The sequence below is a fragment of the Halichoerus grypus genome, chromosome 5 (genome assembly GCF_964656455.1).
Source record: "Halichoerus grypus chromosome 5, mHalGry1.hap1.1, whole genome shotgun sequence".
In the NCBI taxonomy this organism is placed as follows: domain Eukaryota; kingdom Metazoa; phylum Chordata; class Mammalia; order Carnivora; family Phocidae; genus Halichoerus; species Halichoerus grypus.
The window spans coordinates 172,351,686-172,366,444 of NC_135716.1; the positions used below are offsets into that span (position 1 = coordinate 172,351,686).

Sequence of the window (14,759 nt, forward strand, 5' to 3'; positions counted from 1 at the left end):
ATGGTAGATGATGGATGTGAAGAACACCCAGGATAAAGAAACATTAATAAAGAAGATGATGAAAATGGAAGACATAATAGATGTTACTGAACAAGAAAGTAGAACAAATGAAAGAGAAGCAATATTTAAAATTGTAGTAGAAACAAGTTTCTGTATCTGAAAAAATAGCTGATATTAGAAATCTTACTGAAGAATTCCCAAAACAGCTTCCAGATCCAGGTGATTTTATTAATGAATGCTTTGACATTTCCAGGAAGCCAGGGCTACCTTGGTTTCACTCTGGAGGTAGTGATAGCAGAAGGGGTCTTTAGGTCTCAGCACTGTCACAAGATGGAAGGCCTAGACCCAGGTGCTCCGTCTCCTTTGCAGCACCATTTCCACTGACATCTGTAAGCATAGGTCGCCTTTAAAAAATTGAAAGAACACCATACACATTGTTCTGCATCTTGTAGCTTTTTACCTACCAATACATTTGGATGATCATTCCATATCAGTACATGTAGATCTATTTCATTCTTTCTATTGGCTGATTGGTATTTAATTGTAAGGATGTAGCATACTTTTTTAATTACTATGTTCTTGATCAGCCTTGAGCTTGTTTCTGTGCCTTTGCTCGACAAGCCACTATTGCAGTGAACATTCTTATATACATATGTAAGGTATCTGCAACATAAATTATTCCTAATTACTAGGATATGTGCATTTTTCATTTTGTTGGAGAACATTTATGACCCCTAAAGCTTTATTCTACGGAGTAACATATATTTTAAAACGATTTTATTTATGAATCTTATGTTAAGCATTGTAAATAAAATCAGTTAATTTGGCAATTCTTAAAAGACAAGCGTTAATTCTTTGCCATTTTGACCTAGAAATTCAGCCAACTGGGTCTCATTTTAGCTTGTTATTCTAATTAATTCAATCAGAACTAATGTCCTAAATTTCTTTGAATTACACCATACGGTTCTATGATTGAAATAAAGTCACATGTGATTATCAACTTTGATATTTGATAGATTTCACACTTTATACCTTTAACCACATCATGGCCCTATAAATGTACTACATAGATACCCATCTCTCAATATGCCATCTTATTCTGACCTTATAGATAAGAATTCGGGATCCAAACCAGGGAGGGAAAGACATAACAGAGGAGATTATGTCTGGAGGTGGCAGCAGAAATCCTACTCCTCCCATAGGGAGACCCACTTCCACACCTACTCCTCCTCAGGTAAGACAGTGAGCCGTGAGGGATGACACTGTGTATTTGTTCACTAACCTCTGCTGGGCTCTTCTTCTTTCTATAGCCACTCTCTGTACTTCCCATGTCCATCAGTTGTCTCATAGGCTCGAATATCTAAATGATATTTAAGCAGACATGTTCTTTCTCTTTACAAATTGTTAAAACTTCCAGATTTTTATTGGTAATATTTCTATGTATTGTCTCCACATTCAGAGCATAGCTGCTGCCACTCTTCCTAACGAACTATTGCATGATACCAAAAGGAGCTGCAGTTCCTATGGAAACCTCATCAATAATTGAGTATTTCATGTTTCAATATGGAGCCGTAGGAATTAAATGCTGCACGCTATGTTTGTGAAAACTTTAAGGTTGAAAACTTAAACATTGTTACTTAACAGTATTGTTTGGGGCAAGTGCCTGTGTAATTCAGAGCACAGTTAGATGTATTTTAGGTATACCTTTTACCTTTTAGGAAAACATAAATGAGCTTTTTGATTAGAGGGTGTCTTCTTTAATTATTTACATGGGCTATTAGGAAATTCTGTCAGCTAAGCACCTTTTTTTCCCATTGAAGAATGTGGTTATCATGGTCTTCTAAAAGTTCACTTTCTTGCTTTTAGAAATCAAGATATTCCAGGAAGAACTGGAGTTTAGTAAACTGCAGTACAGGCTGGAAGTCCCCAAATTTGCCAGGATTTATATTTCATCACTTGGTCACTTTAAATTTTGATAAGCCATTCAGAAGAGATGAGTGATTTTCAAAGCTTTAAAATACCTAAACTGAGAGCTCAGCGTATAAGACAGAGAAAACGAAAGTTACTAAGGAGTAGGGGTCTGCTTGCTTCCCCCTTTGTGGCTTGTGATGGTGAGGTATTCCTCAGGGCCCAGTTTATGAACAAGTGATAGGGATGATTAAATATCATTTTAGATTTTAGTCAACTATTGACTTGATTTTAGTAGCATAGGTTAAAAAAAGTTGTTAAAAATGTTCTTAAAAATGGAGATCACAGGGGCGCCTGGGTGGCTCAGATGGTTAAGCGTCTGCCTTCGGCTCAGGTCATGATCCCAGGGTCTGGAATCAAGCCCCGCATCGGGCTCCCTGCTTGGCGGGGAGCCTGCTTCTCCCTCTCCCTCTACTGTTACCCCTGCTTGTGCTCTCTCGCTCTCTCTATCAAATAAATAAATAAAATCTTTTAAAAAAAAATTGAGATCACAAATACATAGAGCCCTTGAAAATGTGTGAATTTATTTAATTTCCTCCCTGTAAGTGAACATGGGACAGGTAGTATTTACACATTGATGCTTTCTACTTATGGGCACAGTTAGATAAGGCCATACTACAGAAAAACCTGGAATTGGTTGATTAGGGCAGTTAAATTTTGATCTCTGTTTTCTCACATTAATTCAAATATAGTTACTTTCGGGTGCCTGGGTGGCTCAGTCGTTAAGCGTCTGCCTTCGGCTCAGGTCATGATCCCAGGGTCCTGAGATCGAGCCCCACATCGGGCTCCCTGCTCCGCGGGAAGCCTGTTTCTCCCTCTTCCACTCCCCCCTGCTTGTGTTCCCTCTCTCGCTGCGTCTCTTCTGTCAAATAAATAAAATCTTCAAAAAAAAAAAAAAAAATATTTGTTACTTTCAAGCTATATACTTGACAACCTTTTGTTAGTGTTTGAATTCTCAACTCGAATATGTCTTAGTATATCTTCTTGCATTTTAATTCCCTGTAGTTTGTTTTTCTTTAATATTACCAAGCTGGATATCCTACCCTCTTTTGGTTACCCTTAGCTACAGAAATCCTTTTGCTCTCTATTTTTCATCAGGGACCACAGGCCTGAATGAATACAAGTGTATGTGTTTGTGTAAACATAAAGCACGTTAAATGTATGCTTTTAATTGATAAAGGCCACCAGTCAGTAATTATAATGTTGGCAATACTTCTTGATGTGTAGTATTGTCATGAAGCCTCAGTTTATTTTATTAGTTATTTTCACTCAAAACCACATTTATTAATGTGTAGCCTTTCCAAATACATGAAATTCATGGAATGCACACATAGCTTTTTAACAGAGACATACGTACTAGAAAGATTTCATTTTCCTCTTAAGAACAACCACATAAGCATGATGATGGCAGGTCACCTGGGTGGCTCAGTCGTTGAGCATCTGTCTTCAGTTCGGGTCATGTTCCCAGGGTCCTGGGATCGAGCCCCGCATTGGGCTCCCTGCTCAGCAGGGCGTCTGCTTCTCCCTTTCCCACTCCCCTGCTTGTGTTCCCTCTCTCGATAGCTCTCTCTCTCTCTCAAATAAATAAAACCTTAAAAAAAAAAAGCATGATGATGGCAACTGATACTTGGCTTCAGTTTTGGAAATATATAGAGAGTTGTGCACATAGAGTGGGAGAGGACATCCCTGGTTAAAGTAGGCAGTTATTACTTCCTGACTGTTGTATTATGTAAAAATGTTGACCCAGTGTTTCAAAAGAAGCTAGAAATCTTTATTTACGTAAAAAATCTGCACATTTTAAATGTTGGCGGCTAATTCTACTAAGAAATAGCACTATGCCAGCCTAAGAAAACCCATTAGGTTTATTCTAAAGATTGGTAGTTTGTAACTGTGGTCTAATTCGAGATAGATCCTGTACCACATTCTAGTTATTAAGACTACAGATGAGACAACCCTCTGCTTTAGAATTTATGACTGAATAGTAAGTACTCTACTGCTTTTGACTTTATGATACATCTGCCTTAAGCCACAATTGCAGATGCCATGAATAGCAAAGCCTTTTCCTATCATTGAGGTTATCCCAGTCTCATTAAGTGAGACAGAGGACACTTATTAATATATGACTGGACCTCCTGTGGAGTGTAAACAAAGAAATATGAATGCACAGAAGTGACCAAGTGGGACAGAATTGCAGCACAGGCTTAAATGTCCTGCTTCCTGTTGGATCACAGAAACCTGTCCCTGGTGGTGCTGGTGTGATCGTATAGGGGAGGGATTTAAAAGCTTTGGCTCAGAACCAAACATACTTGGTTTCAAGTCCTAGATCTACCACTTAATTTTGTAAGTTTAGCCAAATTACTGAATTTTCCAGAGCCTTAATTTCCACATTAAAAAAAAAAATGAGGAAAACAAAACCTATCATACAGAGTTATTATACTATTAAATGAGAGTAAATACCTAAAATTGCTTGAGCTCAGGGCACAGTGAGCATTCAGTACACACTTCCTGTTACTAATATTTGCAGTTGTTGTTAGTGCAGGAGGCCCTGAACATGACTGGAAGATTCTGGGAAGGCTTCACAGCAGAAATGACATTTGGTCTGAGTTCCCACATTGGTATTCACACAATGAAAAGAGAGAGAAGGATATTCCAGGCAGAAGGGCAGGATGTGCAAGAAGGTGGCATGTGGAGATGGGAAACGGGATGAAGGGAGATGATTGTCATTTCATGTGACAGATTAGGGAGTTGGCTGAAGGGAGAGGAAACCAGTTAGAAGAATATATAACAATTGGTTACTAAGTAAGGATTATAGAGTGACCTTGTAATTTATCATCTGAATTGGGGCAGTTTTAAAATGCCTTTGGGATGCTGTGAATCATTTTTGCTGGGACAGCAGGCATAAACCAGTACTGTCCAGGTAAACAGGATGCATGGTTCCCCTAGGTGTAAAAGAGAACAGTCAGAGGTTGCCTCTGGCAGCTTAGATACCTGGACTTTTAGTAAAACATAACATGGAGTATACATGGGGATGTTTGAAGAGGGGGATAAAGAGTTTCATTTTGTCAAGCATTCAAGATAAGAAAGAGTTAGTTTAGGGAAACTGTAGTAGGTGTATATGAGGAGAAGGGAGAGGAGAAACAAGCTTTGCTGCTACTGTTTTTGCCCTAAAGAGTAGATTGAATTTGAAATTGTCCTGCTTCCTAGGTTTTAAAATGATCTATGGAATAGCACCTGAAGATTTTACATCTCAAATATGTAAAAAATACATGCATGTGTATATATGTGCTCATTCAGGTGATCACAGTGCACTAAGAGCGGTGCATGTATAGACCTCATCGAGGACTAGAACACTTTCTACAGGTCTATAGATCTCTTGTCACTTAGATTTATGACCTTAAGTCAGAATATTAAGTCCTTTTAACTCCTACTTTTTCGTCAGTAAAATGAGGGATTGTAGTGAGTAATCTCCGAGTTCCCTTTTAGCTTTTAAATGTTAAAGTGGGAAAGAAGGGGTATGTTTTTGTTACTTTCCCTCAGCATCACAATCTCTCAGCTGTGTTTCCGTTGTTGATAGCAGTAAGGCACGAGGAACATTTCTGTATTAAGAAATGTGCTAGATGCCTGGAAATTTTTATGGGACCCCTTAGGATAAAAATAAATACATGATGCTGTATAGGCAAGGCTTCCAGAATTGTCTACTTCCAAAGGCTGAGGTGGTGAACCAAAAATCACTGTTTTTTAAATGAACTACTTTATATATCTTCCTCTCCCTACTACCTTTGTTCTTTTTTCTGTTTTAAAAATCACTCTTTAAAAAAAATTACTCTTATAGTGAAGTACTGTTACAACGTGTGAGAGTCCTGTGCCACAGGGTATAGGAGCAGAGAAAAGGTTGGAAACTATGGATCAATGGAGTATCTTAGGAAAGATGCAGCCTCCCTTGTCATTTGGGAAAATTGCCAAAGTCAGCAAGTCATTCAGTTTTTGAAGAGCTTCTTATTAACTTGGTAACTGGAAACCTTAAATTCTGATCATTTGTTAATTAGTTTTATATAGTTTTACCAATAATAGTTAAGTTAGGTTCTGAAGCTTAGACAATGATACAAGTAATTGTACAGCATTAGTAGGTAAGTTCCTACATAAAGAATTTGAAGGAGGGGCACGTGGGTGGCTCGGTTGGTTAAGCGTCTGCCTTTGGCTCAGGTCATGATCCCAGGGTCCTGGGATCGAGCCCCACATGGGGCTCCCTGCTTGTTGGGGAGTCTCCTTCTCCCTCACCCTCTACTGTTCCCCCCTGCTCTCTCCCTCTCTCTATCAAATAAATAAAATCTTTAAAAAAATTTTTTTTGAAGGAGATACCATGTAATACAGTGCTCACTTCCGGGCTCCCTGCTTGGCGGGGAGCCTGCTTCTCCCTCTCCCTCTACTGTTCCCCCTGCTTGTGCTCTCTCGCTCTATCAAATAAATAAATAAAATCTTAAAAAAAAAAAAAAAGACTTTGAAGGAGATACCCATGTAATATAAACAAACCCAGTTTTAGTTTTTATTTTTAAAGATTTATTTATTTATTTATATGAGAGAAAGAGCCCGTGCATGCACAAGAGGGGGAGAGAGGGAAAGAGAATCCCAAGCAGACCCCCGGCTGAGCACAGAGCCCCACACTGAGCTCGATCTCAGGACCCTGAGACCATGACCTGAGTCAAAATCAAGAGTCAGATGCTTAACCGACTGAGCCGCCCAAGAACCCTCAGTTTTAGCTTTTAAAATGTCACCTGTCGACTTAGTCATAGCACTAATAAGTTAATATCCTTGTCTATCTTGAAGCACTAATGAGTTAATATCCTATCTGTTTTGAAGCACATAGGTATGCTTTTGTCTTAACTGTTGTCTGCAGTAAAGATAGTGGTCATTGAATTAAATCACATCATTTTTCATCTTTAATAAAATAATTTCTCATTATTAATCTCTTTTGGCTTAAAAATGGTGCTTTTTGGGGTGCCTGGCTGGCTTAGTCCATAAGGCATGTGATCTTGGGGGTTGTAAGTTTGAGCCCCATATTGGGCGTAGAGATTAAAAAAAAAAAGCACAGACCAGAACCTCTGAAACAAATAATACATTATATGTTAAAAAAAAAAAAAAAAAGAAGAAGATAGCAGGAGGGGAAGAATGAAGGGGGGGAAATCAGAGGGCGAGAAGAACCATGAGAGACTATGGACGCTGAGAAACAAACTGAGGGTTCTAGAGGGGAGGGGGGTGGGGGGATGGGTTAGCCTGGTGATGGGTATTAAAGAGGGCACGTTCTGCATGGAGCACTGGGTGTTACAGGCAAACAATGAATCATGGAACACTACATCAAAAATTAATGATGTAATGTATGGTGATTAACATAACATAATAAAAAAAAGAAAAAATAGTACTTTTCAATAGTATGTAAAGTATTGTAAACTTTAATCAAGTAACTAGGTAGGGGGCTGATTCTCTTAAAAGCTTTAAATGAGATGTTACAATGAACAAAGACCCTTAATAGTTAGGGTTAAGCTGTTCTGTTGTTGAAAATGAATTTGTACGTGGACAGTCGGGGTCCTACTTAGAGTCATAAAGCAGGGTTGTTGATTTCATCAGGTCTGTCTCCCAACAGGGTTTTGTAAAACTGTCCTGAATTTTTAATAACACCAAGATTCTACAGCTTCATTGCCTGTGGGAACCTCCTAAAGCCAGAAAACAAAATTTGACATAAGGCCATTTTTGAGATACCTTATCGTTTTAGAAGCTGGTGGAGCAAATGTGTTTTAAATTGTTTTGGCATCCCAGTAAGATCCACTTATGAGATACATTAATAATGTTAAATTTTATTTTATGTTCAGTGATTCTTCATTTTTACTTGAATGACGTTTTTTTATAGTTCTTCAAATTTTGTGAAAGTTTTTGCTGTTATAGTGGTGTGATTTTACCTTAGATATTCTAAATCTGAATCCTAATTATAAAGAAAGTGTTAACTTCAGTTTTTACATGTGTAGCACAATTCCTGTCCCTTGTCACCTACTCCCAGTCAGACATTGAACAGTGGTAGTGGTGTGTTGCAGCTTGCAATCTTCTAGTGACTATGATGTCTGTAGTTCTAGGGGTCACAGGAAGTGTTATAGAGTTTCACAAGAAACCATCAGGTTTCATCTTTTATCTGTTATTGAAAATGTATTTTCAGAATTTAAATGACTTCAGTTTTGTATGTGTATAAATTATAAATCTTCATTGGAAAAGAATAGTAAAGGAAGAAATTGTAGCCTTAAATCGTACTACTGAGAGTTAGCTGTTGTTAACTTTTTGGTGAATATCCTTTCAGACATCTTGTAGTGCATATATGCATATCAATATCTATAATTTAATATATTTGGGTTCATTCATGCCGTTTTATAAATACCATTTTTTCAGTGGTCATGCAGAAACGTTCATGTTTGACTATAGGTATTATAATTTTTATTTGCTACATGGTATTGAATATACCCTTGTTTATTTAACTAATGCATATTTTCATTCTTTTCCTGTTTGTCACTAATGCTAACAATATTGTGATGAACAACTTTGTGGACTTATTTTTGGGTTATGATGTTATCTTCCCTACAGAAATGTACCAGTTAATCTCTGACCAGCAGTTTAAGAAAGACCCCTTTTCCTTATTTTATATATTAAAAAAAAAAAATCCCATTTTTTATTTATTGATTTATAGAACTAAGATTTTTGACATTTGCTGGTTATTTGTGTATAAAATATCATGTCTTTTGTACACATTTCTTTTGGGGTGATGACTTTTCTCTGATTTGTGTTCATTAGAAATCCATTTGACTTATGTAATATTTTTTTTCTAGTGTGATAATTGTGTTCTAACCTTTTTTTTTAACCAAATGGCTTGTCCCTTCTTTCAGTATTATTTTTTGAATAGTTCATCATTGCTTCCTTGTTTTGAGATATTGTTTTAATTATTTACTGAATTATATATACTTGAGTTTGTTTCTGGAATTCTATATTCCTCTGATCCTATTTTTGTTTTTTAAGCTGTTTGTTTGTTTATTTATTTATTTATTTGAGAGAGAGTGAGCGAGCACCCATGAGCTGGTGGAGCAGAGGGAGAGGGAGGGGAAATAATCTCAAGCAGACCCTGTGCGCTGAGTGTGGAGCCCCACTCGGGGCTCGATCTCATGATCCTGAGATCATGACCTGAACCAAAATCAAGGGTCAGATGCTTAACCAACTGAGCCACCCAGGTGTCCCTCTACTGATGTGTTTTAATACCATTATACTGCTGTCTTCAATGCTATAGTTTATAAGACATTTTAATATTTTAGAGAGAATTCATCCATATTATTCTTGTTTTTTAGAGGTTTACTTATTTTATCCCTCCCTGCCCATTGGAACTGTAAAATCATTTAAGTCCTATAGGTTAGCCTGACAGCTTTTATCTTGAGTGTCTGGGTTTCTTTCATCATTCCTGACACCTTGGCAACCATTCCTTGCCTTCAAGGGAGAGATTCTCTCTATGGCATATATAAATTGTTTTATCAGATTAGTGTTCACCAATCTGAATGCCTTTAGCCTTAGCATATATTCTTCTATTACTATTTTGCACCCTTGTGCATTGCACATTTAGGTCACCTCTTGGTTTTATAAAGACATTGGAATTTCTGAACCCGGTGTTACTATTTTTTCAGGTGTTTGGTGTATGCCTATATTTTCTTTTTTTCAGTAAATTATCCCTCAGTCTACCCCAGTTGCTGAGATGATAAACCTAGAAGTCTTCTTTAAATCATCTTTATCTCCCATTCCACAGCCATTATATCAGCAAGTCCTATATGGCTCATTCTCACGCCTTTCACTGCCACTGCTAGATTCTAAGTCACTTTGACCTTTCCCCTAGATAGCGGTCACTTCCCTACTCTTCTCCTTGCTTCTGTCTTGCCTCCTTTCTGTTTATTCTTTTAGAAAAAATTTTATTGAGATATAATTGACATGTAACATTATATTAGTTTCAGATGTATATCATAATGATTTGGTATTTGCATGTATTGCAAAATGATCACCACAAAAAGTCTAGTTAGCATCCGTCACAATACATAGTTTCAGAAAAACTTTTTCTTGTGATGAGAACTTTTTTTTAAAGATTTATTTATTTATTTGAGAGAGAGAGAGCACAGTGGGGAGGGGCAGAAGGAGAGTGAGAGAGAGTCTTAAGCAGACTCTGTGCTGAGTGTGGAGCCTGACGCGGGGCTTGATCTCACAACCCTGAGATCACGAGTTGAGCCCAAACCAAGAGTCAGACGATTAACTGTGCCACCCACGTACCCCTATGATGAGAACTTTTAAGATCTGCTCTCAGCAACTTTCAAATCTGCATTGTAGTATTATTAACTATAGTTACTTAGTTCCTTATTTTTTTAAAGATTTTATTTTTAAGTAATCTCTGCACCCAACGTGCGACTTGAACTCATAACCCTGAGATCAAGAGTCACATGCTGTACTGACTGAGCTAGCCAGGAGCCCCTAGTTACTTATCAAGTGTATGACTTACTTATAACTGGACATTTGTACCTTATGACCCATTTCACCTGCTCCCACCCCAGTCAACCTGTGATATCACCAGTCTGTTCTCTGTATCTATGAGCTGCTGCTTCTACTCCTCCTCCTCCTCCATTCCACATATAAGATCGTACAGTATTTGTCTTCTCTGACTTACTTTGCTTAGCGTGAGGTCCTTAAAATCCATCCATGTTGTTGTAAATGGCAAGATTTCATTCTTTTCTATGGCTGAATAACATTCTAGTGTATGTGTGTGTATATATACCACATTTTCTTTATCCATTTATTTATTGATGGACACTTAGGTTGTTTCCATATCTTGGCTATTTTAAGTAATACTGCAGTGAACATGGGGTGCATATATCTTTTTGAGTTTGTGTTTCTGTTTTCTTTAGCTAAATACCCAAAAGTGGAATTGCTGGATCATATGGTAGTTCTATTGTTAATTTTTTTTTTTTTTTTTAGGAATCTTCAAACTTTTCCCGTGGTGCCCATACCAATTTACATTCCCACCAACAATGCACAAGGGTTCCCTTTTCTCTACATCCTCACCAACACTTATTTATTATCTTTTTGATAATAGCCATTCTGACATGTGTGAGATGATATCTCTTTGTGGTTTTGAGTTGCTTTCCTCTGATGATTAGTTATGTTGAACACCTTTTCATGTACCTGTTGGCTATCTGTATGTCCTCTTTGGAAAATGTTCAGAACTTCTACCCATTTTTTAAAATTGGATTGTTTTTTGGCTATTGAATTTTATGAGTTTTTGACATATTTATATTCTGTGTCTATTCTTTATACAACAGCCATAGTGAGTCGTTATAAAACATAAATCTGATTACATCGCTTCCCTACTAAAAACTATCCAGTCTCTCTACTGGTGACTAAACTATTTAAGAGTCCATACTTGTAGAATTTTGGAGGTCTTTATGTGGTCATACATTATCTGGCTTCTGGTTGCTTGTCTAAACCCTTCTCCTATTCTTCTCTTCTCTCCTCCATGACAGTGTATTGCTACTGACCTCCCTGCCCTTCATCCACAAGCTTCATTCTACCTTTCCACTTTTGCTCTTGCTATTCCTTATATTTGAAATGGTCTTCTACATCCCAAGTATGTCCTTTTCTCCCTTTCAGGTGTTTCTTCTAATATCATGTCATCAGGAAAACAATTCCTGATCACTTTAAAGTAGCACCTTCACACCCCTTTCATTCTCTGGTCTTTACTTTCCTTTAATTTTATTCATAGCATTAAGTTTTGTCTGACATATTTTATACTTAATTTCTGGCTTATTGTTTGTCTCTACCACTAGAATGTTAGCTCCCTAAACATAAGGAGCACCGTGTCTTATTAAGCCTTATACTCCCAGCACCTAATTTATTTTTATTTTTTTTATTATGTTATGTTAATCACCATACATTACATCATTAGTTTTTGATGTAGTGTTCCATGATTCATTGTTTGCATATAACACCCAGTGCTCCATGCAGAATGCCAGCACCTAATTTAATGCATAATCCTTGATAAGATAGTCGGTTTAATTGTGTGAAGCTCTTTTCCATAGAAGAGATAAGATTCTTGTTTCAGAGCCACCAGAAACATATGGGGTGAAAAGACTTGTCCAGTCCTGAGATGGGTTCCACCATTGGAAATAGTAATTTCATGTTACTAAAATGTTTTGAATAGAATTGTAGTTTCTTGGGAAAAGTGTAGAAAGAATAAAAGAACTGATCATGTGGTTGATGCCTTTTCTGATTCATACATCTTGTGACCTATTAGATTCTAGCATTAGAATTCAGTGCATTATTGTTACTGTTACATTATTGCTATGATCATTATTTATTGTGCATTATTGTCATTGTATTAAAATGGGAGGTATTCATTATGTCACTCCATAGATTGCTTACATAATGAATACTTTTTTGAGCTTCAGGTTACATACCCAACTTTCTAGTTGAACTCTATGGTCAGGTATCTCACAAGCATGTCATACTCAAAACTCGAGTTCCTGGTCTTCCTGTCCCCTGCTTCTTAACTCCCAAAACCTGATGTCTCCTCCAGCGTTCCCTATCTCAGTGACTGGCACAAATGTCATAAACCAGAAATCTAATGTATTTCCTACCTACCGTAACTAATCAGTTACCAAATCTTGTCAGTTTAACTCCTGTATTTAGGAAATTTATTCACACACACCCCTTTTTTGCATCATAATTATTTCTCTTGGTCTTCTGTAGTAAATTTATATGTTATGTCCTTATAACATTCTTGTTTCCCTCCAGTTTATTCTCCATGCAGCAGTCAGAAAGATCTTTTAAAAACATAAGTCTTATATCACATTTCTGCTTAAAATTTGTTCCTGGGCTATTGTTGAGGGGATAAGGACCAAGATGCTTCATGTGGCCTGTACTTCTCACACCAAGTTCCCCAGCTCTTCCTCTGTTCCTCCCCGACTCTCCTAAGAGCGGGTTGATATTTAATACGCTTCCCTTCAGAGCCTTCATATGTGCTATTCCTTTTGCCTGACCTGCTTCCTCCTACTTCCTCCCATATACCTCCCACATGCCTGCATTCGCATTGATTCTTTGAAATTCAGCCTAAATTTTGCTTCCTCAAAAAATCCTCACGCACATACAAATTCAGAACCTCAGGATATATGTTATCTTTGTACCCTTACTACTCTAGTGTAGCATTAATGGCCTTGGTAATTAAATGATTAATTTTATGGTTTATTTTTTTTAATTTGATGCAAAAATAATTTTTTATTGAGGTATAATTGATACAGCATATTACACTAGTTTCCAGCGTAAAACGTAATGATTCAGCCCTTGTCTATATTGCAAAATGATCATTGCAGTAAGTCTGCTTAACATCTGTCACCATACGTAATTACAGCATTGTTTTTCTTGTGATGAGACCCTTTAGGATTTATTCTTATCAACTTTCACATATACAATACAGTATTATTAACTATAGTCACTATGCTGTACATTACATCTGCATAACTTATTTAGTTAACTGGAAGTTTGGCCTTTTTGATTCCCTGTACCCATTTTGCCTACCACTCACCCCCTTCCTCTGGCAACCATCACTCTATTCTCTGTTTATGTGAGCTTGGTTTTGTTTTGTTTAGATTCCACATATAAGTGAGATCATATGGTATTTATCTTTCTATGTCTGATTTATTTCACTTAGCATAACACCCTCTAGGTCCATCCATGTTATCACAAATGGCAGGATTTCATTCTTTCTATGGGTGAATATTCCATAATTGTATGTGTATGTGCTTTATACTTATATATGTTTCTGTTGATAAAAGTGCTATGAAGCAAAGATTTTTGTCTATTTTAATCAGCAGTGGGTTCTTAATGTTTTGTACATGGTAGACACCAGAAGGAAACACACACAGAAGACTTCCCTCCCACTTAGGAAAGAAGCATATTTTATTATTTATTATTATTTTATTATTATTTTACTTCTTAATCTTCATAATGTTTCTCAAGGCAGGGTGGAGGAGGGCTATACTTGTTTATTCCCGGGATTTATAGATGTTCAAAAACACATGAGGTATTAGAACGATTATTTTAATGTCATGGGATACAAAACATTCAAATACAGTCTCTTGTGATAACAGTGAATTATATCAGCATCCTGTTGTATTTGCATTACTACTTAGAGTCTCTGGTTTCTCTCAGTGAATTGTAATAGGGGTCAGCAAACATTTTCTATAGAAGAGCAGATAGTAAATATTTTTGACTTTTCAGACATAGTCTATTTCACCAACACTCAACTCTGCCATTGTAGAATGGAAGTGGCTATAAAAAATACGTAAATGAATGGCCATGGCTGTTCCAATAAAACTTTATTTGTGGATACTTAAATTTAAGTTCCGTATAATTTTTAAGTATCAAGAACTTGTATTCTTTTGATTTTTTTTTTTTTTTGCAACTATTTAAAATGTAAAAAACATCTTATGGACAATACAAAAACAAGTACGTGGTCCCTGGGCCGTAGTTTGCTGACACTCTGTCTATAACTACCTCTGTGCTTAATCAAACTGTCATATACAAGATTAAAATAGGTAGTAAAAGGAGATGGCCCCTTTCTGTATAGAAATAGTGTGGGCTATGTAAAGAGATGGGAATTTTTAATTGTACAAAGAATTACTTAAGGACAATTCCAGATTTTGTTGCCTGTTTTACCTATTGGTAAACACTATTTTTAA

General features: G+C 36.8%; 1 protein-coding gene across 24 annotated transcripts in view; it reads left to right on the forward strand.

The window, feature by feature from the left end:
* Window positions 1–14,759, forward strand: part of EIF4G3 (eukaryotic translation initiation factor 4 gamma 3) — a 332,624-nt gene that overhangs the window by 195,654 nt on the left and 122,211 nt on the right. For all 24 annotated transcript variants that reach the window (XM_036099078.2, XM_078073724.1, XM_036099079.2 and 21 more), the window contains one exon: window positions 1,112–1,234. In XM_036099078.2, the coding sequence (XP_035954971.1) occupies window positions 1,112–1,234 (123 nt within the window). The remainder of the gene's footprint in view (window positions 1–1,111; window positions 1,235–14,759) is intronic.